The 26,591-nt window shown below is 43.4% G+C and overlaps 3 protein-coding genes across 9 annotated transcripts in view; all 3 read right to left on the bottom strand.

Annotated features, from left to right (window-relative positions):
- The window catches only part of LOC104927518 (sialic acid-binding Ig-like lectin 12), a 311,739-nt gene that overhangs the window by 215,508 nt on the left and 69,640 nt on the right, over nt 1-26,591 (bottom strand). The window lies entirely within an intron of this gene.
- Nucleotides 212-13,130, bottom strand: pabpn1 (poly(A) binding protein, nuclear 1). 4 transcript variants are annotated; one of them, XM_027274262.1, is made up of 8 exons: nt 12,958-13,130; nt 12,644-12,833; nt 10,069-10,177; nt 9,238-9,305; nt 7,817-7,923; nt 7,239-7,326; nt 6,381-6,532; nt 212-844 (listed from the first exon to the last, which is right to left on the bottom strand). In XM_027274262.1, exons 2-8 carry the CDS (start codon nt 12,776-12,778, stop codon nt 649-651), a joined length of 855 nt encoding a protein of 284 aa, XP_027130063.1. In that variant the 5' UTR covers nt 12,779-12,833; nt 12,958-13,130; the 3' UTR covers nt 212-648. The 4 variants fall into 4 exon arrangements, with proteins under 4 accessions (XP_027130063.1, XP_019128639.2, XP_010739909.1 ...); XM_019273094.2 differs by lacking the exons at nt 12,644-12,833; nt 12,958-13,130 and adding an exon at nt 12,173-12,305; XM_010741607.3 differs by lacking the exon at nt 212-844 and adding an exon at nt 1,083-2,111 and having other exon boundaries at nt 12,644-13,126.
- Nucleotides 13,528-26,501, bottom strand: zfhx2 (zinc finger homeobox 2). 3 transcript variants are annotated; one of them, XR_003461567.1, is made up of 6 exons: nt 26,258-26,501; nt 23,903-24,061; nt 21,708-21,768; nt 17,073-21,280; nt 15,748-16,625; nt 13,528-15,645 (listed from the first exon to the last, which is right to left on the bottom strand). XR_003461567.1 is itself a non-coding variant. In XM_010741608.3 (5 exons), the coding sequence occupies exons 1-5, from the start codon at nt 26,420-26,422 to the stop codon at nt 16,203-16,205; spliced, it is 5,016 nt and encodes a 1,671-aa protein (XP_010739910.3). In that variant the 5' UTR covers nt 26,423-26,501; the 3' UTR covers nt 13,528-16,202. The 3 variants fall into 3 exon arrangements, 2 of the variants coding, with proteins under 2 accessions (XP_010739910.3, XP_019108613.2); XM_010741608.3 differs by having other exon boundaries at nt 13,528-16,625; XM_019253068.2 differs by lacking the exon at nt 26,258-26,501 and adding an exon at nt 25,615-26,222 and having other exon boundaries at nt 13,528-16,625.

Raw genomic sequence — 26,591 nt, 5'->3', positions numbered from 1 at the left:
ATATTTCTGAAATGACAGAACACATGATATGTGTCGCATCACTGAACCAGGTCTGGGCAGAATATTTAGAACAAACTCACACGGATGCAGACTCATTTTTACACAATGTCTTTATTTTTTTTTTTTCTCTAATTACAGACTCATGGGTTAAAAATAAAAATAAAAAAAAAAGCAAAACATTTGTTCAAACCCACTCCCCCTTTTCAAAAAAGAAAAAGTCTCCACACAAACCCCACCCCTGACTTCCCCCGCCCTAAAATAACAGCTCCGGCCCACTCCATTTATTAAATTAATAATCAATGCCGTTAGCTCGTCAGCCCTCCTCAGACAAGCCGTGGCTGCACTGCGCGTAGTCAGAGAAAGGGGGCGCCTTAAGGTCCGCACTGTACACCCCAAAAAACTCCCTCGTCTCTGGTCCTGCCTTCCTCACTCTCACGCAAACTTGCCTGCCTGCCACTCAGCTATGTTGGCTTCAGCTCTCCGTATATAAATCATGTGTTGGGTTGGCTGCCTGTTAAGTGCCGCCTGTACTGCAAGTGTGCTGTGGTGTATGTTGAACAGGTGTCTGTGTGTGAGTGTGTTGTCCGTGTGTATGTGTGTGTGTGTATATGTGAGTGAGTTGAAGTGTGAAACGGACTAAAAGCATCATCAGCGTTTGCTGTTGTAGTAAATGCCCCCCGCGGCGGGCCTGTGGTCGCCCTGCCCCCCTCCCCCGCCCCCCCACACGGACAGGATGGGGTGAGTGTGCATAGCGGGAGCAGAGAGAGAGAGAGACGCTGCGGAGACAGTGGGGGGGGCCGGCGCCACCTGGGGAGGGGTCGTCAGCCTCCACTGGTCCTGAAACCTGAAACGACAAGAAGTGGTCTAATATACAGAGAGAGGAGGGGGGGGGAGGGGAGGAGGAGAGACGGGTGACTGGGAAACACAGAGGGGAGGAGGAGGAGGAGGAGGAGGAGGGATGCACGAAATAAAAACATTGATGCCTGTCAAAAGTATTTAAAAAAAAAAAAAAAAAAGCTTTGGCCATGCCTGAGCTGGAGATGACAAGTATGGACGAGGAGAGGGGAGGCAGCACGAGCAACCCCCGCCCACAGGAAGGGAAAAAAATAATAATTAAAAAAAATCTATGTATGTCCAATCCCACTGAACACTGAAGGTCCATCACTGCCCAGAGAGCAGTGGACAGAGAAAAACAATCCATGGTGTGATGAGCCAAAGAAGAGCAGGAGGAGGAGAGAGGAAGGGTAGGGGAGTAGGAAAAAGCATGATATAAAATGCAGGGAGGGGAGGGGGGTGAGACGGGCAGAGAACGGCGGACACAGAAGGGGTTGAGGGATGGGGAGGGGAGGTAATGATATACTCCAAACCACAAACTTAAAACACAACAAATACTCTGGCTAGTGGAAGTTTCACATATGTGCGGATACATTAAAACAAAAACAAAAATGAATACAGTTTTTTTTTTCTTGTTGCTGTTTCCACCCACGTCTTTTTTTTTTTCCTCTTTTCTCTCTCTTTTTTTTTTTTTTTCTTGTTTTGGTGGTGGTGGTTGGTTGGTTGGTGGAGGGTGGTGAGTGGGTGGGCTGTGTTGGTGATGGTGTGAAAAGCAGGAAGGTCACAGCCAGACCAAAGGAGACACATCTGCAGCCTGAGATACCATCATCTTCTGTCCCCCCCCCCTCCCCTCCCTCCTCCCCACAAACAATCCCGCCCCTCAAAACCAACAAAAACAAACAGATCTGCCACCGTTATACTCTCTCCCCAATGGCCAACTTATACCTTACCAGGGGCGACCGCATCAACCTCCGCACACGCACGCTCACACACAATCGCACACTGCGGCCAGTCAGTCTCTCTGTCCAGGAGAAGTGTTTTTTTTTTTTTTTTTCCTTTTTTGTCTTTTTTTCTCTCTTCTGGGATTCTCTTCTTTTATTGTTGGGGAGAGGGGGGGAGGACTTTTTTTTCTCATTGTGTGTGTTTTTTAATTTTTTCTTTTAAATGGGAACAGAGAGGGGGAGAGGGATGATAGTAAGGGAGTGTTGGGTAGGGAGGGGAGGGGAGGGGGGGGTGTTTAGTAAGGGGAATACCACGATGTTGTTCGCCCTCGGCCCCTGGAAAAGAGAGAGAAAAAGAGGGTGAGTTTTTTTCTGGTTGGCTTAAGAAGACGGACACCAATTTCCTGGTGTGATATAATAATGTAATAGATATGTGTATGTGTGTGATTGTGGGCACAGAAAAAGGGTCTGCTGAAATTTTCAGTCCAAGAAGTAAACTGAAGGGGGAAGAAATATATTTATAGATATCAAAAATGAATGACAGAATGTTCACAAATCACTAGATAGACATACCATCTTAACGGTATTGTGCCTTTGAATCTTACGGGGTGTTTGCGTGGCAACAAAAATCAATCTGGAAAGTGCTGAAAGAAGCTGAAAGCAGCTTTGTCAAGAGAAGAAAAGTGTTTAATTTCCAGATAGTAGAGTAATGATTAGTGTGTGGGTGTGAGGGGACAGCAAAGGCACTCTCTCTCCCTCTTTCTCTCTCTCTCTGTCGCTCTCTTCGAGAGCCGCCTCTGGGGTCACTGTGGGGAAAGACCTTGAGGACAAACAGCACCACACATATACCCCCAGCAAGACACAGTGCACGCACGTATACACACACACACACACATACACACAACAATTTGGGGGACAAGACTCGCAACTGGATCATTATTATACACTCAAAACACTGCCTGACACATACACAAAAGCCAGACGGGGCAAACGTTCCACACATCCTCTCCTCCGTCACACACTCTCACACACACACATCATTCAGTGGCAACGAAACACAAAAAAAAAATGTCACACTGGGAGTGACACCAGTGGTCGTTAGGCTAGATGCTGAGGTCAGGCTGCAGTAATGAACCCTCGTTTCTGGGAGTGAACACTGTAAAGGTGAATCTGAGTTGGAGTATGAGAGTGTGTGTGTGTGTTGGCGTGTGTGTGTGTGTGTTGGTGTGTGTGTGTGTATCTGTATGGAGGGGGGGGGGGTCCTTTACATGCAAGTACTTTACAAAAAGCACATAAAAACCCAACATGGCTCTTCCACATCACAAGGACAGTATGTGACTTCTGGCTCACGTCAAAATCTTTGCTTTCCACTGTGCCCACTTGGGAAGTTGACGAAACAATGTTAATGGACGTTAACGTCAGAGAAACTGCTCGTTACAACGGGATACAAGGATTTAAAAAGGCGCTTGCTGTGTTGTCCTTCAGTACCATTAAAATTCTGGCAGACACAGCTCTACATCAGCCTTCACAGACGACACTTGCCGCAGCCTTGTTGAATATTGCAAACAGAGCCAATTTGACACTTAGGGTACTTTATTGAAACATATCTCTTGGACTATGAGTGGAGGAATGTAGCCAGGTGCTGTGAAATCTTCCCAAGCACACAATGGGTCAGTGCAAAGATTTTGAACTCACCATGTGTTTTTCTTGTGTTCCCACAACAAGACAAGGCACCAGTGAAGAAGAAGAAGAAAAAAAAAAAAGTGTCATGTGTTTCAGATCTGAACCCGATTCTGTTCAACTTGCAGCACGGTTTTAGAGTGATGAATTCCTGATGTAGCAACCGAACAGCCCTTTCTGCTCTCCTCTGCGAGAAATGATCAAGGCCAGTTCAAGTGGAACAACTCTGGGCTTCTCTGCATGCTATTCTCTGCGGGTGATTATTACATATTAACCGATGCATATTATGGAAGATACACTGTGCACCAGTAATATCCTTGAGGGAGTTTTCTATTGGCGAGTATGAGTTCAGTCTTTGCAGTCAAATTACGACTGGCAACAACAAATATCATTTCATGACCTTGGAACTGAGTTCAATCAGACTGCCTGCACGATATTCAAAACTGTAAGTGATAAGTTATGTGTTTTCTGCCCAGTCCTTTGAGGTTACTGTACTGGGGTGGGATGTCAAATGTTTCTTTCATTATCGTCACATAACTAAACATCACTGAATATACGCCATACATAGAAACCAAAAGATTAAGCCTTTAAAGTCAAATGCTTTCAGCTGATTAATTACTTATTATCAGTACTTTCAGCTTCTGGGAGACTTGAACATTAAAAAGCCCTCAGCTTCTACCCGAGCCTTTGTGTGCCTTGTCCTGCAGCTCGGGCCAAATCCCAGTGAGTAAACTGGCAGGGTTAGGGTTTCTTGGTATGTGTGGGAGTGGCTGGGGTAAGCACACACAGCGATTAGAGAGATTCTGACCTTGAGTTTCAGACACTTTCTCGCACAAAGGAATGAACAGAGATGTAACCTGTTCTTGTGGTTATTTAAAGGCAGCCCTGCTGACATGGGAATTCGCCGCACAAATACTTGAATCAAGAGCAAGGGCGAAATGAAACAAGAGAAACTCGCGGGATAAAACCGACAAAATAGGGGCCTGTCAGAAGAACTTGGCAAACTGTTAAATCATTGAAATAAAGACCGCTTCGTGGAGGTTTTCAGCTGCCGCAGTGTCTTTCTTCTGGAAAGTGTTTTTTGTTGAATATTAAGTAATAAGCAACAGCCAGGACCTGAAGCTTCCAGATGCTTTGCAGGGACGATCAAGTCAGAATCTCTCTGTCTCAAAGCTCTGTGTGTGTGTGTGTGTGTGTGTGTGTGTGTGTGTTTGTGTGTGTAGGGGGGGGGCAGGGGTTGGCATGCTGATCAACGCATTTGGCACCACACCTCCCTTTTCAGTCTCAACAGAAAAAAAAAACAAGATGGCTCCACAGATAGCACTCCGTGAAGCTTATTTGGAGTTTCCAGTGAGATTCTTTGTAGCCTTGATTTCTCACTGCCAACAAGGGCTCGTCACACTTTACTGGTTTATACAAACAGTAGATACTTTTTTTTTTTTGATGCCTCAGATTATTTATGCAGCATCTCATTTATAGAAACTGCAGCTCAAGTTAACCGCCAAGTGTTTAAATAACATTGTGTAAACAGGTAAAGTTTGCAGTGGCCTTGCAGTAGAAACCAGACTGTAAAGACTCACAGGACCTCACTGCAGAGACCAAACACAGCCAGAATCCCAGTGCACAACACTATGATCAACACCAGGCTTGTTCTGTTGTCCGACATGGATGACAGTAATGACTGTTTAACAGGTCTATATAAAACAAAAAGACACCACAAGCGTCACCGTGATTTCCAGCTCTGACAGGTTTAGAACCCAATACTGATGAGATGGAGCATCAAACACAACTGCTACAACGCTGCGGTCACTGTGCTGATCACACAGCCAAAAGCTCTGCGTTAAGTTAAATAGTTTGTGCTCTCTCCTGCCCATAGGTGCACCGATTACAAATGACATCCCAATCAAAACATTAAGTGCAGCCATCAGAGTTTGCACCAGATAACTTTCCATCGTCAGCTTGCAGGAGACTGCACTGGCACAAACCCAAACATGCCTGGGAAGAACAAACTGATGTGCGCTGAGTCTGTTGAAATGGTTATGTTGTGATGTGGTGTGCAATGAGCCCCTCAGACCCAAAAACGCTTGTGCTCCCGTGTTTCCATTAATGTGTCCAAATATAATCTCTAGCCTCTTGATAAAGTCAATATTATGATGAAACAAGATTTAATGTGAATGAATGAATGTATGAAGACCTTTAGAAATGTTAACTATTCCTGTACTTACCATCTCTCATCTACCCAATCTTAAAGTCATTTTCTACTTCCACATCTCCATTTTAAACTTATTCTCAAACTTTCCTGCCCTCTATCCAGTCCTTTAAAAAAAAAAACCTTTCCTACAACATACTGTTTACCCAATTATGTCTGGAGTGGAAAACCAAACCAGGACAACAATGTGCACCAATCAAAGTGACAAATGTCATCCAGTGGGTAACTGAGCTGTCCTCAAACAGTCTGTTGGCTAAAAATAAAATGTTTACAACTAATCAAACAGCACTGCACAGGCTTGTTGCTGGAGATTCTGTATTTTGTGAGATGGTGTAATCTAACTATGCAGGACCTAGAGACATAATATTTAAGCTGCCGTTTGTCCTTCATGTGGTAAAACATGAGGAGGACACTAAACTATAATTGAGGGCCAAAAGAGACATTATTCTAACTTGCAGTGGAAGAGTTCATCAACAGTCCAATCCTTGTTCCCTCCTTTGATTAATCCCTCGTCTGTACAACAAATACCGATAAAATTCAGCACGATGATGCAGGTCTGTGTAAATCTTTAACTCCGGCTGCTAATTCTGGTCATGGCGGTGTGCTTTGTTTGTCCTTTCCTTTCCTCTCAGTGCAAACAGTGAGTGAGGTGCAGTGCATGCAGATGCAGTGTTCTCCCACGGTGTCTGAAGTGAGGCGTCTCGGCGTCAGCTCACCTGAAGGCCCGTCCTCTGCCTCTGGGTGGTGTGTAGCCGCTGTAGTAGCGTGCACGTGATGAGAAGCTTCCTCCCCGTGACCGGAACCGAGCCCGTGGAAAGCCGCGGTCTGTGGTGCTGATGCCTGGTCTGTTTGTTCTCTTAGCGCCCACCTGAGGAGCGAGATGCAAGACATAAACTAACATCCAGTCTTGTGGTGCTCTTTTCTTTTCTTTTTTATTTGAAATATAAAAATCAACCACAGAAGCTGAAACTGATTTTATAGCAGGGGTTCCAATTATGTCCCACTGTGAAAAAAGTATAAACCTTTTCATTCAAATACACCTGTACAGCAGCCAGTGTCAATATTGGCACTTTAACCAGACAAGAACAAATAATTATTTTAACTAATTAACTAGTCTGGTTGGAAACCTGCTCTATTGTTTTTGTAAAGCAACAAGAATGAAGGTTAGACTTTAGAAACATTTCTAGAAGCACAAAGGAGGCCAAACACTACAAATGTACCCAGAAGTGTCAGAGTTATCAAAGAGGTTTTTGCCACTGTCACTCCAAGCATCAGGATCAGCTAAATTTAGCCAACAGTACCTATTCTCCAAGTGCATTGTTGTCGTAGTCACTTGGATTATTTGGTTCCATTCAGTTCATTTTGTCAATTATTCTGAACTTGATAATCCAGAACAATGAAGCCACAGTTTCTAACAAGGGTTTTTTGCTTCTTGTTAAGAAAACACGATAGTTATGTTGCCCGTTTCTGATTTCCTCTCACATTATGCAGCAGTCAACCGATTTCACTGTTAGCCACAGTTTAATAAACGTAAAGGCTCAGCTACATTGCAAAAAAATATAATAAAATCTTACCTTTATCTGCCTTCCTCTGAACAGGGACTCGTCCAAAGCCATGGCTGTCCTAACAGACTCCTTGTCTGCAAACTCAATATAGGCAAACCTGAAGACAAAAAGGAAAACAATCATTCGATTATAGTAAAAGAAAGTGCAAACAATGGGCAGCAGCATGCAAGATGACAGCACTAGTGTCTTGATTTAATGTGGCTTTCATTTACCTATACAGAACACTGTAGGCTGATAGAAACAAGACACTTATGCTTATTTTATTAAAAACACAAGTGCAACCAGAACTCTAAAATGTGTGAGTGGTCCAAATCTGGTCTGGAGCAAGCATTACTGGTCAGCCCTGGCTTTTCTTTTTCCTTTTTTTTTTTTTAAATAAACAAAAGCATAGTCAACCATCCAGCTCTAGAGACACCTTATTTGTATGGATGCTTGTTAAAAACGTCCACCCACACTATGATATTGTCTTATTCCTCTGCCAACACTGTGTGACTTTGGTATATCTGCCGCACAACACTGTGATAAGCCCCCATCCACCGATTCATCCACTGCATAGTGAAACGGTACAGTATAATGACGTTTATTACCCCTTGGGATGCCCTGTGTATTTGTCACATAGGATGGTGACTCTGTTTACTGAACCGCAGCCATGAAAATGAGCCTCAAGCTCTTCTGCCGTGGCACCGTAGTCCACCTGGAGGAACAGATATAGATGGTTAGACATCACGAGAGCTGCATCAGCAACACCTAAAAAAACAAAACAACCCCAAATATTAAACATTTGCCCCATTTATTCTTAAAGGTGCGTGCTGCGTTTGTATGAGTCAGACTATAGACTGCATCTAAAGATGCAGAACACGTCTCCACACAGCCAAACATCCCAGATATGGCTGATGTTTGGTCGTGATCAGGGATGGAGCAGCGGTATCGAGGACCTGCTGACTGAATCAATCATGACACGACACCTGCTTTTTATAGCAAAAATGAATACTTGAACATACACTAGTGTGATAAATGCCTAAAATGACAGAAACCATCTTTGGTTTGTCAAAAATGTATTTGACATGTAATTTTTCAAACCCGGAGGGGGCGGGGTTTATGATACTGCAGCCAGTCAGCAGGGGAGCGATCGAGAGGTTTGATTTCACTTTTAGGGATCAGTCATGTCATCAATCTTTATATAGTCAGTGAGTCAGACAGTAAATAGAGTGAGATGACTTCTGGGTAATCAAGGAGGGACATGTGATTTCAGGGTTAATTATACATGTGACTGTACAGTCAAACTGCTGGTTAGTTAAATTACACCTTTAAAAAAAATGAAAACAAATAGAGCAAACTGATCCTTTAATCCTAAAAATGAATCGGTCACATGGTTTGATTCGTTCTATAGTAACCTGACCTAAAAGAGTGTGTGTGAGAAAGGAAACTGTGTGGGAGGCTACCAAAAGGCAACTCTGAGGAAGCAACACGGCTCCACGGCTGAGACTGGAGATGATTCTGTGTTCATCATTAGCTCCGTGGTCATCACACTACACGCTATGTTTAGCATAACAAAATTATGCATTTGTGACTCACTTCCAAGGAAGACCACGGCATAGTAATAACAAAGCTGAAGAGTCATGAAAATATAACGCTCATCTACAGTATCTTGAAAGATGTTCTGAATACTTAAAGTCCTGGAGTGACCACAAACTAAATCCAATCAAACATTTGTTTCGGGATTTGAAAATTGCTTTTCATTCAGAGCTTGATGTTTTGCTAATAAGAAGCTTCAGTGTCCAAATGAACAGCGCTGATACCAATCTACAGGCTCAAAAAGAAAAAAGAATAAAACTGTTCAGACTTTGAAACCAACAAAACCTTGAAAAGTCTAAAGAGGGTGGGTTATTGTGGACACTTCGTCTTAAGAAATTTGATCAATTTTCCGTGACATCGTCTGAAAAGTTGCAACAGGAAACAAGACTAGGGCCAAAATAGCATCAATAACGACAATAAGACGGTAACTCACATTTCCGACATAAATCGATCTGCCATCTGCTTCCATCTTTTCCTCGATGGACATGATGACGGGGCCGACTGCACGGGGGAGAGAGAACAAATCTGCGTGAGCAAATACATATTCTAGCTAAAACCAAAATATTCAAAATAGTTTAAAACTATGTCATGTGTTCTGAAATCATGTCTACACCTGGCAAGTCCATCAAGTAACAGGAATGGAAGAATGGTGTAGCATGTGGAGGTCTGAAGGAAACATTAACTTTCCCGTTTGAGGTCAGGGCAGAGGGGGGTTGGCTTCTTTGTATTAGCTGAACTTAAACAGGCTGATAAATCAAATTCTAACTTCCTGCATAACTGTTTCTTTCACCATCACTGTGTTTCTTCCATAAACCACTACTTTAAGTTGAGCTGAACATTCAAGTCTAAATTAAAGCTGTCCAAGAATAAACAACTTGAGTTGGAGAACGACCATCAAGTAATAGACCTTTATTAATGTATGAATCTTAAACAAGCTTCCAGTTGTCGGCTGCGGTACCCTGCAGCTATGCTATTACTCCAGTGTAACTATGCTGTAGTAACTATGCTGTTACTACTGAACTGAATGAGCAGCCAGAGCACAAACATACTTTTTAAATTAATGCACACCAAACTATAGAATTACACGACTTTTACTCAATTTTAAAGCCACTATTTGACACATCAGCATTGTTTTATAATTATTTAATAATAATTCATTCATCACACTAACTAATCTGAACTCATTTTAATGTACATCTGTTAGTTTGAGGTCACTGATTGATGGTGGCTGCAGTAGTTCACTTTTCCTCTTCACAAAGCGTACCTGGTGGGGGGCTGAGATTCATCTGTTTCTCCACCTCGTTCTGTAGCTCCTTCAGCTTCTCTGCTTCTTCCTCCATCTCTCTCACCCGGGCTTTGATTGCCTCCAGCTCCTGCAACGCAGAGACAAAGTCCTTTAGAGCCGTCGGTCATTCATTAGCACAATAAATAAGAAACATACTAATATATAAGATATATATATTTTATATATATAATATATATTATATATATATGTGTGTGTGTGTGTGTGTGTGTGTGTGTGTGTGTGTGTGTGTGTGTGTGAGAGACTCATCGCTTTGGGAATACTCCCATCTAAAGGTGTTCTGTCTGACTGGTCCTGCACCTCGACTATAGTTGCAGCGCCTCTCACCCCCACCCTTTCAGTGTTTTCTACCATCCAGCCTACATTTGGCAGTACCAGCCTCATACAGCTTGAAAGTGCCACATCAGGCCAAGATACACTTGATTAGCATTGAAAACAGTAGACACAACAATGAATCAGTCAGACGTGCTCGATTTTCACATTTCCTTTCAGTTTTCAAATGAATATAAAGCCAGTGTTCACAGACAGCATTAAAATGATAGAACACAGACAAGCGTGAGCAATACAAATTTCACACAATGTTCGTTGTTAAATACATACATCTAGAACACAAATGCACATGGTATGTGCTTATTTCTCGGTTACAAATACAACAGTTCTGGCTGACATCACTCTGGGCTGATGCACCTGATGTTAGACATTTGCCATTACTTTTATATTGACGCTGAACATATCAATAAATAATTGTTATGCCAATCAATAAAAATATTTATTGCAGCTTTACTACAACATGAATCCCATCAGGAGCTGTTCTGGAAACACTTGGACATTTAAAAAGGGGCAGTGATAATGATCAGCTCTGTGGTCTGAAAGAAAAAAAAACTGAAACCCACAAATCAATCAGTGCCAAAAAATTAAATATTCTTATGGTGAACACAGAGATGGCTGTGTCCTCACGTGGGAGTGGACCCTCCTGTCTGACAGTGGTGCACTGCAGCACAGTGGGAGTCATTCCAGCTCCATCCAGGGCTATTGCCTGTGCTGACGGGATTTGTAATGTAAAGGCTCTTTGTACGACCGGGTGCACTGACAGAGAGACCATATTAAATCTAGGTCTTCTCACCAGAGGAGAGTCAAACTGCACTGTGACACATCGCTCGCATGCACCATGATGGCATCTCTCAGCCCTATTGTGTGTCCATGTGCCTGACAATCTGACACATCAAACCGTCTGCATCCTTGAGCTGCATGCATCACAACGCAAGCAAATCCACATTCACAGCGAGACCGTCGAAATACGCCATCCCGACATCTGACATGTTGTAGCTTCCATTTTTTGTCGCATATCCAGTGCAAGCTCTTTCGCTCCCCTCCCTTCCCTCATTTCTCCTTGCCCTAGCAAAAACACTGAAGGATGCAAACCCAGCCCCTCAAATACCGCAACCCCCTGCTTCTGCGTTGCATGCTCTCACTGCCAGACAGTACTACAACCTCAAAAAAAAAAAAAAACCTGGACATGCTGCATAAACGTTACCAAGGAAAAATGCAGCTGTGGTGCAGGTGGTGTTAAAATTAAAAATTAGGTCGACCAACAGTGATTTTTGTCTTTGAAAAAAATAAAAAATAATGCAGGATATCACAAATCATTTAGTCCGGCTGAGCCGCGATACAGACCGTCGTCCAACAACAACAAAAAAAAGAAATGACAAAGATGGTCAGGTGCACGTCTGCCATCTCCACCCTAGCTTTTGTTAAGAGCTGCTAGCTTGCTAGCCAGTCACAACCCAGTTATCGCATTGTAGCAAATGTATCCAGCGGGCTAATAGTAGTTAGCATCAACATCTTAACAGACAAAGTCCGCATTTTTCCTCCCGGCTTGTAACTGCGGTCGACGGCTCTCTGTCCATCCCAGCTGCAGCGGTTGATGCTGCCGCTTGCGATAAGCTAATGTTAGCCTGCCGACGCTCGGTCATTTGCATGTGCACCTACCGGTGCTTGAAAATGCACCAAGCAAGCATAATTGTGAAGGTAAACGTGATTTTTTTTAAAAAGAAAATGTATTTACCGTAAGCAGGTCGCCTTCTAAAGCGGGTAGACTCGCACAGCGGCGGCTAATGGCGGAGGCCTGTCCTACCCTCGCCCCTAACTGTCTCCTGCATCTCCGTCTCGCATTTTTTTTTTTTTTTTTTTTTTTTTTCGTTTTTTTTTTTTTTTTTTTTTGCGACGAGGATTCCCCCCCCAACGGCTCGAACTGCTCCCTGGCGCAGAGAAACTGGCCCCGCTGTTGCGCCAAGATGGCTGCCGACATCACGCATGTCACCACCCATTTCTACTGCACTGCGTGAACCACAATGGCGGTTAATATCGACCTGGCGATAGCAGTAACGCACACACGGCATGTGACCGAAGATTTGTAAGAGGGGGGAAAAAATTAATCTAATTCGTTGCTCGCTTTCACCAAACTACTCCGATTCGGCTATAACGCGTCTTGGTATTCATGTGGGATTTAACAGTTGAAACAATGCCCTTCACTTACCGGGTCTTCAATTGCGGCCTCTCCCTCTTCTAACCCCGGTTCTTCGTCACCGACACCCGGGTCTTCCAGCTCGGGATGTCCGGGGTCTGAATCTAGTAGAGATTCCTCCGCCAGTCCGTTACCGAACTCCGCCATCGCCCTGTTCCAACTGTACCAACGCGCCTCGTGGCCAAACCAACGTTGCAGGCCCCTACTCACACACAAGGGGGTAGAGTGAGCGGGGCGGCGAAAAGAAAAAAAAACGGCGGAAAACGCCGCTTAGTAAAGTTAAAATGGGGAATAAAATGCCAGCTACAGTCCAGACCACTACTCACACAGCATACCACGATTAATAGGGACTGCTGTTTCACTCACTACCTTTACGCAATAGTCCTAATTTACGGCAGAGAACCTAGTTTATTTACTTAAACGTGTATATAAAAAGGCGAGGACTCTACGCGAGAGCGGCGGCGTCCCTTCACTTCAGAAATGGAAGCCGGGGGCGGAGTCATGTATCACTGCAGGCGTAAAACTCCGCATCCCATTGGTCAACGGGTGATTCTAGACCAACCTCCTAGGTGTCTACCGCGTTCCTATTGGATAACCGCGCAGGACTTTCCGGTTCCCAAATTGCATGTGTGCCTTTAATTGGATTACGCTTCTGTCGATCATATCTCAGTCGCTCGTAAGTAGACTGGCAAAGCCAATTGTTCAGCAAATTAATTCCAAGCGCATTTGAATGGGCCACATAAATTGTCTCTCCTAGCGTGACCTTACTGACCTTTGTTTAAATATGCCACTCAAGATAAAACCTCAGATTATACCGCATTTATAATAATTTAAACCAGTGTCCAAAAAAAAAAAAAAAAAAAAAAAACACACAGGCAGAGCTGAATCAGACATGCTTTGTTGTTCAACTGATTTTATTTCTTTTTCTGTATATCAAAGAAAGCATAATGGAGACCAAACACAAAAAGGCAGGTACAAGTGAGGAGGAAAAAATAAGCTTAATCAAAAATCTAACAATTCATAACACTGCCACTATTATTGTTCAATATTCATAGGAATACCATACTGTTTTTGAGCAGAGAGGTGGCATTTAAAACCATTATGGATCAATAATAATCAAAAACAGTGATGAGTAGTAATGATAAATTGTATAAGTAGTAGTACAGTTATAACAATAGTGATAATCAAAGTGACAATGAAACATAGGGGAATAAAAAGCAGATCTCCATAAAAACCTATCTAGTTTGGACAGTGCAACACCGTGTCTGTGTGTGTGCGCGTGTGTGTAATCCCAGTCTTGAAGTTAAAGCACTCCAGTCCTTTCTTTACACACAAGATACAGTTTCCAACAGGAGTACAAATTATTACTCATGAAAAGGACATCGTTACCCTCTTCGTTTCAAAAACCACACCGAGTGACTGTTGCGTTAATGGCTGTGTTCATTTGAAATGTCTGTAGCTTGTGCAAAAATTGTGGACTAGTGCAAGTGTCAAGCCGTGGGATGTCCTTTACAGTTTGCATTTACCTCTCCTGCTCTCTGTCGACCTCAAGATTGCTTTTTGGTTTTTGAATGACAGAAAGCAAAGGGAGGATTACTTTGGAATATCAGTTATTTTTAATATATTTCTTTACAAAAGTTCACCTTTTAGTTTTGCATTTTGTTAAAACTATCAATAGTAACATTAATATACAACTTAAATTGAAGGAAAACATCTTTAGTATGTTATGTGTCCTTCAACACAGCACCATCTTATTATAGCTCTCAGTCAACACATTTAATGTTTCCCAATTTGCTTCCAAGATTTGAGTATCCATTAGTCCCTTAAGGATACTAGTAATACCCAACTTTCTCCCTTGTCATGGTTTCCAGATATTAGATCTCATTTCACAGCACATACATTACCAGAATTAGTAACTCTGTATCAAAACTGAACAAAACGAGGGGGGGAAAAAAGTAAGGGAAACAAACCATTTCATGCCCTGCTCTCTTAATGTTTCTAGAGGCTTGGCTTTTGACCTAAATAAAAATCTGTTACCAGTTTTTAATTGCTTCTATTGTCATTCGTATAAATATTGACGTAAATAAAACGAGTACTTAACTGTCCTGTCTTATGCACAGTATTCATGGTAAAGAAAACCGTAAATTTACAAAAAAAAAATCGGTCTGACCCTCCGTGCCAGGCGAGGATGAAATTAACTCTCTAACATTACACGAGGATCACCTGGGCTTGAATTTATATTTATATACCTGGTGGGGTTTCTTCTTAAGGCTGTCATATTTCTAAACACACCTACAGTAGGTGAAAACATTTATTTCCCACCAGCAGGTTTGAAGAGCTGCATTTCAAAATGAGTCATACGCCATTTGGAGGGAAAGTGAAATCCACAGGATCAAAAGAAATGTGTTAAATAAGATAGTTCAGAATTATAGTCCTTGGCCAAGATAATGCTGACAACTTTGTAGGCAGGATTTGCTATGTTCTAAATACAGAATATGACATTCAGATAATTCCCCCAAAGGTGGATATAAAAGCATTTTGAAACAGAGCTCTTCTTCATTATATACCCAGGTCTGCTTCTTGAACAATTTTATGCTCACACCTAAATCGTGTTTAATTAGACGAGCAAAAATCAATTTATTTTATGTGATTTATAATAAAGGCATCCAACATGCGTTAATGTATCTTTCCATAAAAAGACACTTGCATTAGAATGCTTAAAAACATTTCAAACAATGTAAAATGTGTCAAAGTGCGGTATGCCAAGATTCTACTTTCCTCAGCCTCTTTTTGCCCTGTCTATTTGGATTGTCATGAAAACTATGAACATGTAGATGGGGACAATTCAACAGCCCTATTCTCTCTAAAGTACCTCTTTTTATATCCCAAATGAGTGGACACAGCACTCTTCAGACCACACTCCTGTAGCAAATAAAAAGGTGACAGTCAATACCAGTTCTTCCTCTCCCAATGGTTCAGTCCAGTCCAGTCATTATCTTCAAGCAAGCTTTGCCCTAAAAGTGAAAGAAGGCATGAGAAAAACAATTCCACAGGAGCAAACTGGGAGTTACTAATGTGAGTATTTCATGTTATTATCCCAAAAAGTGTTTCCGGACCTGCTGTCGAATGGCCACTTCCAAAGAGGAAACGCTTTTGCATCAGTCTTTAGGGTAGGACAGTTCAAGCATGGCAAGTTGAGTGCCTTTACAAACTATAGGAAGGTCACTGAAGTAAGGTAATATATAACCACAGGCTTAGGACCAAAATGTTTGGATAAAGTGTGAGGATTGAGGGAGACTTGAGATGTGTTCATCACTTATCAAACAGCAACTGATTAAGTGTGAAGCAGCATGGAAATAGTCTGCTGTTGCATTGGAATCCAGGTGAACTACAGATTAACGGATTTCGAGTCAATGAAGGTTGAGCAAGGGAAAGCGGGTGCAAGGGGAACCAACTTCAAAAACTAAAGAATATTAGCTTTTGATGATTAGTGCTCAAATTTGTTTATTAAAATCTGAGGAGCCCAAATGGGTCCAATAGTCAGTGTGCAGACCAATCCTGATCTGAGTCTTTAACTGTTGCTGGTGGCCGTCGGTGGAGACGACTCGATAACCATCTCCACTCCAGAACCAGCACCAGAACTGGTTACCGTAGTGGAATTGGAGACCTGTGAGCCCGGTCCGCCATTACCGGTTCCATTCTTGATGACAAGCGTTGTAGGCTGGCCAAAGTTAGTGGTTCTCAGAGTTGCCAGATGACGCGGAGAGAAGACGTGGGCCCTCGCTGCAGCCCGGGATTCAAAGGACACATTGCAGGCATCACAGCGGCCTGTCAGGGTCTCCTTTGGCACCGCCTGGCCGGCCATCGGGGATGCTGGAGGTTCAGTAACTGTCAGCTGAACAGGTTTCGGCAGGATAGGACGATTGGCTTTGAGAGCGTTGTACTGCAGGTAGCTCCCTGAGCTCATGTCCACCTTCCCACCTGCCAGAGGAGACTGGGAAGGGGAAGGTGGGGTGAATAGACAGGACAAGAGAGGGGGAAAGGGAATACGTTTAATGGCAGACATCTTAATAAAATATAGTTGAATGACTGAACCATATGGCCAACATTCAAGCCCTATATAATTGCTATATGTACAACTGTTCTTGAGTAGTCAAATCTAAACCTTACTACTACTCCAACTAATCAATATTAGTTGCAGTATTAGTATTAATTAGTATTATTTGCTTGAAATCACTATTTTTATTTGTTAAATATCATAAAACAATCCACCACAACATGATTCCACTGAAAGAAAAAAAACACTGAAATTTCCTCTTCTGTGACCTCTCGTGCTGTGAATTTTATTAGTTTTCTCTTTTTTTTTATGCGTATGCAATAATGTGATTTTCTACCCAAGACTTTAAGAAATACTGCACAGCAAGTCAACTTGCCAGCTTACCATTTTCTCCTGCTGCAGCCTCCAGCGCTTCTCCTTGGCTCTGGTATTTTGGAACCAGATCTGCACCACCTTGAGCGGCAGGTTGAGCTCTGTGCCAATTGCTTCACACTCCATGGCGTTAGGGTGGGCACAGGTTTCGTAACAGGACTGCAAAATGGACAGTTGTAGGCAGGACAAGTGTGTGCGTGGCCTACGGCTGGATGAGTGGGGCAGAAAGCTGCTTTCTGTTGGGCTTGACTTAGCTACGGCCGGGGTGGAGGGGCTGGCCACTTTGGCAGAGCTGGGGGTATTCGGGCTGACCGGCGCAATGCTGGGGGTGGGAGGCGGAGGGATGGTACGAGGAGGCGTGTGTGTGGGAAGAGCCAGTTGTTCTCTTGACAGAGTGTTGATCTTAATGGGGACTTTGGAGGTCCAGTAGTTGAGCCCGTTTTGTTTTTGTGGCACCACTGTTGTGGCAGGAGGCCTATTGTTGATGGGAGTTGAGGGCAGCTTGGGTACCATGCGGTTAGTGCTCCCTGGTCCAGGACCCATCTCAATCTCATTGTCTCTCTCTTCATCTGTCTTTTCTTCCTCACTCTCCTCTTCTAGCTTTCGTTTCTGAGACGGCCGTGGGGCAATGGGGACTGGATCCTTGGGTGGTGGTAAAAGGACAGGGGGGCTGACTTTGGGTGCAACTTTGACCATAGTAACATTGCTGGTGGTTTCAAGTTTGGTCTTTGGCACTGCTGAAGCACTGCTGCTCACATTAGAGACTGTGGTAGAGGAAACAACCTCCTTGGGCTTGATAGGAACTGGCGTTATTTTCTTCACCACAGTAGGTTTGCCAAGCTCCTTTACAGGCTCTCTCTCTGTCTTAATGAGGGTACGCACGATTGGAGTAGTTGTGATGCACCCAGTATTGTTTGGAGGAGGTTTGTTGGAGAATATGGGTTTGGAAAGAGGCCAGGTAAATTTGATAAGAGGCTTGCCCACTGCTGCCAGTGTCCCGTCACTTATGAATCGGACCTCACCCTTCCGTTCCCTTGCCCTCATGTTCTGGAACCAAATCTGAACGACCTTCTTTGGAAGGTGGACCCACTCTGAAATCTGTTCAAACTCATGTTTCCCAGGATTCGGGTCTTTGAAATAGCAGCCATAAAGAATGTCAAGTTGTTCAGCTTGAATGATGGTCCTTGAACGCCGCATATCCCGATACCTTTTTCCTTTGGACTTCCTTTGCTGCTGCTCCTGTTCCTTCTCCTTTTCCCTCTCCTTTTCCCGCTCCCTTTCCAATAGAGTGGCATTCATTTTCTCTGCTGCCCTCATGTAAATACTAGATTTGGTCATATTATTGCAGTTGACCAGACTCATGTTGCTGTTGGAAGAGGACATGGCATTAACAGATTCAGGCTTCACCTGGACGACTACCAGACCTTTGGATGTGGGCCTTAGGCCAAGCCCATCCAGCAACTGTCCCTTCTGTGCTGCAATTTTATCAGCCAGAGATGATGAGGAAGAAGCAGATTTCGAGTTGTTTTTCCCCATGCTAAGATCTAGAGCAGACTCACAGTCACCACCGTTGGACAGGTAGTGAGAAGTCTGGTTGTGGGAAGCGAGAGACTGTGAGAGAAGAGAGCTGGAGAAGCGCGTGATAGTTGGTGGGTTAGGAAAGATGGGTAGCTTGCTCCCATCTCCAACCACTGAAGGAGTAAGAGAGAGGACATAGGGGCTGAGGAACTGTGTAGAAAAGGGAGCAAGGGACAAGGGGAGGGAGTGGAGGGCACCAGCTGGAATCTGGTCCATTACATGGGAGAGTGAACTTGGAGGATCCCCCTGAGCCTCCAACTCTAGATCCACATCTGGGTCTTGTCTCTCCTTTTTTATCTCCACCTCATCACGCTCAAACTCCCCCTTTCGTTTTTTCCTCTTAGCTCTCTGACCCCCTCCACCATCCTCATCTTCGTATTCATCCTCTGCATCAGAGAGAAACACAGTTGTGGAGCGCAAGACCTTTCCTCCTACACACCCTTTGTCACCATGGATCTCCCACTGTGCTTCATCTTTAACAGGGCTCTCAGGACCGTCCCTCAAAGACCCATTCTGACTTTCCTCATCAGACACAATGACAGAGGTGTATACCTCATTCTCTGAGTCAGAAGTGAGACAGGAATCTCCCTGACCCTCCCTTCCCAGATCTCTCTGTCTGTGTTTCCCTCTTGTACTGGACAAATCTATTGCCTGACTACCTGACGCTTCAGCATCATCCTCACCTTCTGCTATAATCAATGAGCTTTCCTCGTCATCGTAGTCATTGTCAGAATTATGGGCGTGCCTTGTAAATCCTACCAAGCCCTGGAGGTGTTCCAACTCTGTTGCCCTCTGCCGTTTTGCATGTCGTGCTTGGCTCAACCACTTGCGTACCTCCTCCTCAGAAAGCCCCACCTCTCTGCCCAGCGCCTCACAGTCTTCATGGGGAGGACTTGCAGCATCAGCCTCGCTACGCGACTCGAAGAACGCCCAGAGAACCTCTGACTGGAACTCTGACAGCACTGGAAGGTCTGGGTATATAGATCCCATTGTAGCACAATGGGGTCGAGTTTGGTTGTTAGTTAAGGCAATTGTACTCGGGCTGGATTTTGGAGTGCCAAGGGAGCCACAAGGGCTAGTACCCGATTGTGATTTTTGAGGAGTAGAATCAGGGCTAAGTGTAAGGTTTAAATTTACAGGACTGAGGCTGGAGCTGCTGGGAACAGATGCAGAAGGCGAGAGGTTCTTATTGCGGAGGCTCTTCTCTATGCCCGCTGGGGAGAGATTGAGGCTAGCTGCTTTATCACCTTCCAGGTCCAAATGATTAGTCGAGCTGTCTCCATCTGTTGTGCTATCTCTATGCGCCTTCCCATTGTCTTCATTATTCTCAACCTTCACTTTGCTTTCTATATCAGGACTCTCTGCAAGTTCTTTACTGTCCTCTTCCTTACTATTCTCTGTTTTAATGTTCTCTAAAGTCCAGCTAATTTTGTCCTTGATCTGATCTGAGACCTTCTCTCTAACTGTCCCTTCACTGTCCTGGCTTTCTGGTTCTCTCTTACACGTCAGTTTTTGCTCTTCTGGGCAGGGTGGTACGCTTGTTTGAACTCCTACAGAGGGCCACTGGTTCTGTAAGCTGTTTAGTCTTTGGGTTAGGAGGGCTTGCTGGGCTGTGCTGAGACCTACGAATGGCACACACTGGGTAAGGAGCTGGCCTTGCTGGTTCTCTTGGTGCTGCTGGGTTTGGGCTTGGAGCCCATTCAAGATCAAGGGCATGACCATTTGAGGCTGAGGCACGAGCTGAGGCACGGCGGCACCAGAAGCAGCACCAGCCGTGAAAAGGGAGGGGAGGAGGGAGTGTGAGAGGGTGCTAGGACTAGATGTGAGAAGGGTGAGGAAGGCTGAGACCGCCTGAGCTGAGGCCACAGGGGAGGTGAGGAGGGAGGGAGCCACCTGTGAGGTTTGAATCTGCTCTCCATCTTTTGTTGTAGTCATCATCAATGTCCCAGTAGCAGCACAGTTGGTGGTGGTAACTAACTGACTGGTCCCACTTCCAGAAGTGGTCACTACAGTGTTTGGAGCAGTGGTGGTGCTACCTCCCAGACTAGCAGTTGCCACTGTACTGTTTGCAGCCTGTGCAACAATTCCAGCATTTCTGCTACGTGACTGGTGCAAGACAGATTTCATATGGCTCTCGAGGGTGATGGCATGATTGTAAGAGACTCGACATGTAGCACACTGGTAGGGTTTGTTTGATATATATGGCCGAGACAGGACAGGAACTGAGACAGTTTGGGGATCACTTTCCCCACCTTGTTTTGCAGAGCCTGTTGTCATCCTCTGAATGTGGGATGCAGAGTTGTAATGAACGCTCAAAGCAGTCCTGCTGGGAAAAGTTTCCAGGCAGGCATTGCATTTGAATGACCGGGTGTTATTTTCAGCTGGCACACCATTTTTACCAACTGACTTTTCACCGGTGTCTGGGATTTCTGTGTTTTCAGTTGCATTTTGCTGTTTGGCTCCTGTGAGTTGATTTCCCTCCTCTTCTGGCTCTGGTTCAGCTTCACCTCCCTCCTGTTCCATTATTCTCTCTTCCTCCATTTCTTTGTCTCCAAGCGTCTGGGTAGCGTCTGAACTCTCACTAGATTGGCAGGGGTCTGAACCGACGTCTTCAGCGTGCTTCAGTTGTGAAGATTCAGTATCTGATAAAAATGAATACACATGTTTTCATGTTTTAATAAATGCATTAAGTAATGACAGAAAAGCACATTTGCATTCTGAATTAAACAGTTTAACAGCCCATATCAACCTTCTTACCCACACAACCAACATTAAGGAACAATTTTCCACCATAAATGTATTTCTTTGATCCCCTGTTCAAAACTTACCCAGCTTTTCTGTTTATAGAGTATTAAATTGTGTGAAACACCATCTTAGTCAATAAAAGATCCACATTATAATAACCTATTTATAGAGTAAATCAGGCTTGGCAAGCTAAATAAAAGTGAGTAATTAAACACCTAATCAGTGATATTGTAAGAACAAAGAAAACCATGCATGCCTGTTAATACATTCTTCAGTTTTCTGTTGTGATTTAATCGTTTTAGAAGTAGTATTTTTCACACTCACCTGCAGACTTTTGAGCACCTTTGTCCTCTTCTCCTCTACTGGCGGCCTGTTTTAGAATAGCCTGTAAAAAGAAAATGAAAAGGGGAGAGTCAGCAAAATTCCCAAAGCAAACTTAACTCTGCAACGGCTCTTTTAAGATGAGCTGAATGCTATGGCGCTTTTCAGCAGCACAACATTTGGGCGTGACACATAGATGTGCGGTTATATTACACATAGCAACCCTGGCTAGCCTCTAATTAGCAAATTACCCTGAAGGCATAAATGAAGCTATCTTTGATCAATTCAAAAATCCCTCTCTCTTAACATTTTACGTACTAAATTGTCATGGATTCATTTTAACTACTGTGTTCATTGGTTACTTTCTTCAACTTGGACTTTTACTCAGCAAGTCCTTTAAGAATACTTTAAAAGTTGACACATCTGGTAACTGGTTAATCCAAACAATTACATAAACTATCAAAAATAATGAAGTTACACTGTAGTGCTGACTGACAAGTGAATTTCCACAAACACATTATGAAAACAGAACACCCTCAGTCTCAATTGAAAATTAAACTACTAATTAATAATGTATTACAGATAGAGAAATTGTGTAGTGTATATTTTCCCTGATACTATGTGAACACTTCAGAAATCCTTGTATTGTGTTAAAATAACAGCTGAATAAAACACTAGGATATGAAATTTTGATATGTAACCTACATTATGACCTACTAATACCAGCATGTGAATGTCAAAAGATTAACATTGTTTTAGAGAACTTCCCCATGCATATTTGTTACTCATTTTAGTTATTGTGCATGGGTGACCAAACCAGGTGACCCCAGGATCTCATGAGATCCTTTCTCATATACCACAGTAAATGTCGTTAAAGCCTAGCAGTGAATATTAATTTAGTGAAGTTTAAGTCATTTAAATGTTGGTGAAGTCCATTTATGACCATTGTTCCTCTTTAATAATGCAGGTGTGAACTTGCCACGTCGCATAAAATTTGTTCACCGTTTCCACAACAGATCAGGCATCAACTCTCAGGCCAATCAAGTTGAACAAACAGTCACAGGAAGAAGAAGAAAAAAAAATCTAATTTCTATTTCCTGCAGAATTACACCACTTCAAGTGCCTGACACTTTAGTCCAAGCCCTGTTTATCAGGGTATCAAGTGGGCTTGTTAAACATGATACAGACATGGATAAATATAATTGAAGTACTACACAAAGTAATCAAGTTCTATTCTTAAGATTATAACCTATGCTATGCAAAACACTCAGACACACATTATGACAGAGTCGTTCCTGTCTATCTAACTCATAGACGAGCTGTCTTTGTATTACTGGCCGCCACCCTTGTGGGCCAAAACGCAAAAACTATTGTGTCTTTCATCATGACTTGCTATGATTTGCTTATACCAACAACATACAGGTTATGCACAGCACTCAAATGTGGACGCAACGAGGAATGACATCGCAACAATATCTGCAAGATCAGGGTACGTGATGTTATTTGTGAGGCAAACAAATGTGTGTTTGCAAAGAAAGCCGGGTTAGCTCAAGTTACAGAAGTCAATAGGACTGGATAGTGAACCTCACTAGCCTACTTTTTGAGCGTCGGTACCTGACAGATCATTGCAGAAAGCAGAAACTCAACCACAGTGAAGTTGAAGATAGCTTTGAGTTGGATATTCAACAAACATTCGCTCGTCTCCTGAGTGGCATGTTTCACAGTGTTGGAAGTAAGAGGACGGTTAGCTCGCCTCCGAGCCCTCGCTCTTAATCACAGGGGTTTCACTGAGGGACCATCAGTAAGTTACTGTTTAAATAAACACAAACTGCGTTGTTTTCAGTACCTCCATGCTGATTTGTCTTTAGTGAAAATTATGAATGAAAAACTGTTAAAATCGGTTTCATGTAGCACATTTATTTTGATTGCCAATATGTAATTAACTTTATATAAATACTTGAATAGAAAACAACAAGTTTTAAATCAATAGTTTTTATGCCATGTGACTTCAAAATCAATAACAAATAGCGTTACTCCACTAACCAAATAGGACATGCCTCTTTTTATTGGAGTGCTTCTTCTATTTCATATTAATATTTTTGGTCTGTTTCTTTGTTTGCCCTCAAGTTGTCAAAAGACTTCAGGGTGAATCTTGCAATCTTATATATTTTTTTACCTCGCTTCACAGCCATACTTACAATATCCAGCAGTTTGTCGACACAAGATGGAAGTACGCTGTGTTGCTCTGTGAGATGACGAGACAGGGAGGATCTGTCGCTTTGTCCTTTTTGGCACAGGGGGCACAGCCACACCGCCACCCCATTGCTTTCACTGCTTACAGTATCTCCAGACTCCTCCTGACAAAAAAACACAAAAACAGAATGTTAGAGAATCCTACTTCATCTCGAGCTGTCGTTTTTTTTTAAATACTTGCTTTAAGGAAGTACGTTCATGTGACTAGTTCCACCCACCAAAATAAAAGCATACTGTTACTTGTTGGTTAGGCACCTTAGGTAGCTGTGATTTACAATTTGAACACATCCTTTAACAAGCACGCTGTGTGCTTTGTAATAGTTCAACTAATCCTTCATTAGTATCTGATTCTTACAGGTCTTGGACTCTTCTTTTCAACATTAACCACGGTTTGTAAGGATGTTCCTGACATTTTGTCCTCAATCGCTGTATCATATTACACAAGATGCACTTGTTTAAAAACGACACCTTGTAATGTAAAATGGATTTCCGTCCAACTGCTCTCATTAGATTTGACACTGCACTCTCCAAGTGAGTCTAACTCTCAACGAGCTGCTCTGATATCACATGTGCACATGAGTGTGTATTAAATACACAACACACTAAAACTCCACAAATTATACCATGCACTGCTTGATATTTACAATGAGTATTATTGTCTCTCAAACCACTCATTCCCCCCTCTCCCAAAATCCTGACTAACACAGAGAACATTTGGCCAATATATATATATATATTAAAAAGACGATCTGTGATCATGCTCCACACGCATGATCACACTGTAACTCCCGTGTTAAGTCAAAAACAAGACCCACTAGGTCTGGATTTTATTCACTACGCAGCAAGCAAGCAAGCACTTATAATCCAAAAGGACAGTAAATCATGCCCATGAGGAGAAATACCAACACAGCTACAGCCCTCACTTCCTCGCCACGCCAATTAGCAAGCTAGCAGGGTTACAGGAGCAGATAATATTTCGACAAGTCTAAATCTGCAAGAGTATATCATGCTTTAAACCTCCACCCCCCATCACGAGCTTTCGTAATTAAAAAAAGACCAGATATAAAGATTGACGTGTCTGTGCTCATAGTTGGCTAATTAATGAGCAGTCTAATTAGCTATGCCGACTAAAGAGATGAATCAATTAGCTAGCAGGCTAGGTTGAGGAGCCCCCCCCTCCTCCTGTAACGTCGCATTACAGTCGTGTTTGTGGAAATGCTGGTTAGCTGTTTAGTTTAGTGAAAATATATTTTTTTTAAAAATAAAGCCTGCTATGGTGGCTACTCACTTCTCTCAAACTGCGAAAGACGGGGCAGCCGTCGGCATAAGCTCGTTAGCTGGCTCTCGGTTACGGCTGGACGGTGGTGAAATTAATAAACATAAAAAAAAAAAAGAAAAAGAAAGAAAGAAGAAGAAGGGGGTTGAGCTAATAACAGTCGTGTCACTTTGCTAGCTAGCCTGTTAGCAGGCAGAGATAATTAACCGCTCCTCAAACTCGTCCACAAACTGGCTCGTCTCCACTCCCCCTTTACAAAAACTCTGCCTGGTCCAGGTGGGAACTGCAGCTTCAATACGGCGAGCGAGTTCACCCAGGATAGAAAACACACTCAGCAGGCTGTAGGTGAAAAAAAACCTCGGCCTCGAGTTATTTCCTCACCCCTCTGATTGTGGTCTGCCAATCGGGCATGTAGTGTTGCACCGCCCGCCGCCTGCTGCTCAACAGCGCAAATTGAGGCCTAGCCGGACTAAAGCCATTTAATTAATGAACGTGGGCTCCGTTTACAGATGTGTTAGAAAACACTCGCACCCCCTCCTCCCTCGCCGCCCAAAGCAAGACCCCCTTTTTTTTATTCTTTTTTTTTTTTGACGCGTCCTAGCGCTCAAATCCATACGTTAAAAACACTCACGGTGCAACACATGGCCATTTAAACTAACATTTTTTTTTTAACCAGCTCCCGAGCCCGTAATTGGCGAAAGAATTAAACGCTAAAAAAGCTACTTGGGAAGCGGGAGTACGTGCGCCGCGGTCGCCTCGACGATGGGGGTGGTGTAAAGGGGAGAGCAGGCGAAAGAGACCGAGAGGCAGGAGGGGGAAAAAAGTTTGGGATTTAAATGTTGGGATTTCTATAAGGGATCGGATTAGTATGTGGCACGATCCGTCGTTCGCTCGATCTTTTATCAGTCGCAGGCCACCTCTCCTCCGCTCCCAAAAAAAACAAAACAAATCAGCACAATTAACCGATCGCGAATGACGTTTAATTAAGTTCGGAGCAATTAGCTAATGCGTTTTTTTTCTTTACCTGCATGGTCGCCGCTCCAGCACGCACACACACACACACACACGCTTCCTCTTGTGGCTCCTCAGAAGTGAAAAGTTTTCTTGCCTGCTCTCTCTCTCTCTCTCTCTCTCTCTCTCTCTCTCTCTCTCTCTCTCTCTCTCTCCTGTTCTCTCCCCCTCCCTTCATTCGCCCTATCCCTCTCTCCTTCCCCTCTTCCCTCTAGTAAACAGACCACAGCTCCCCCCAAGGCTGATTGCTGACATTCAGAAGGGACAGGCACGGCTATCAAATCCCTTATGTAACCCCGCACATATTAGAGATTATTAATGTATGCTGAAACGCCCATTATTTATTG

This window comes from Larimichthys crocea, chromosome XXIII (assembly GCF_000972845.2).
Source record: "Larimichthys crocea isolate SSNF chromosome XXIII, L_crocea_2.0, whole genome shotgun sequence".
Taxonomy (NCBI): Eukaryota; Metazoa; Chordata; class Actinopteri; family Sciaenidae; genus Larimichthys; species Larimichthys crocea.
The sequence above is the reverse complement of the archived record's forward strand: the minus strand, read 5'-3'. Positions and strand labels throughout refer to the sequence as shown.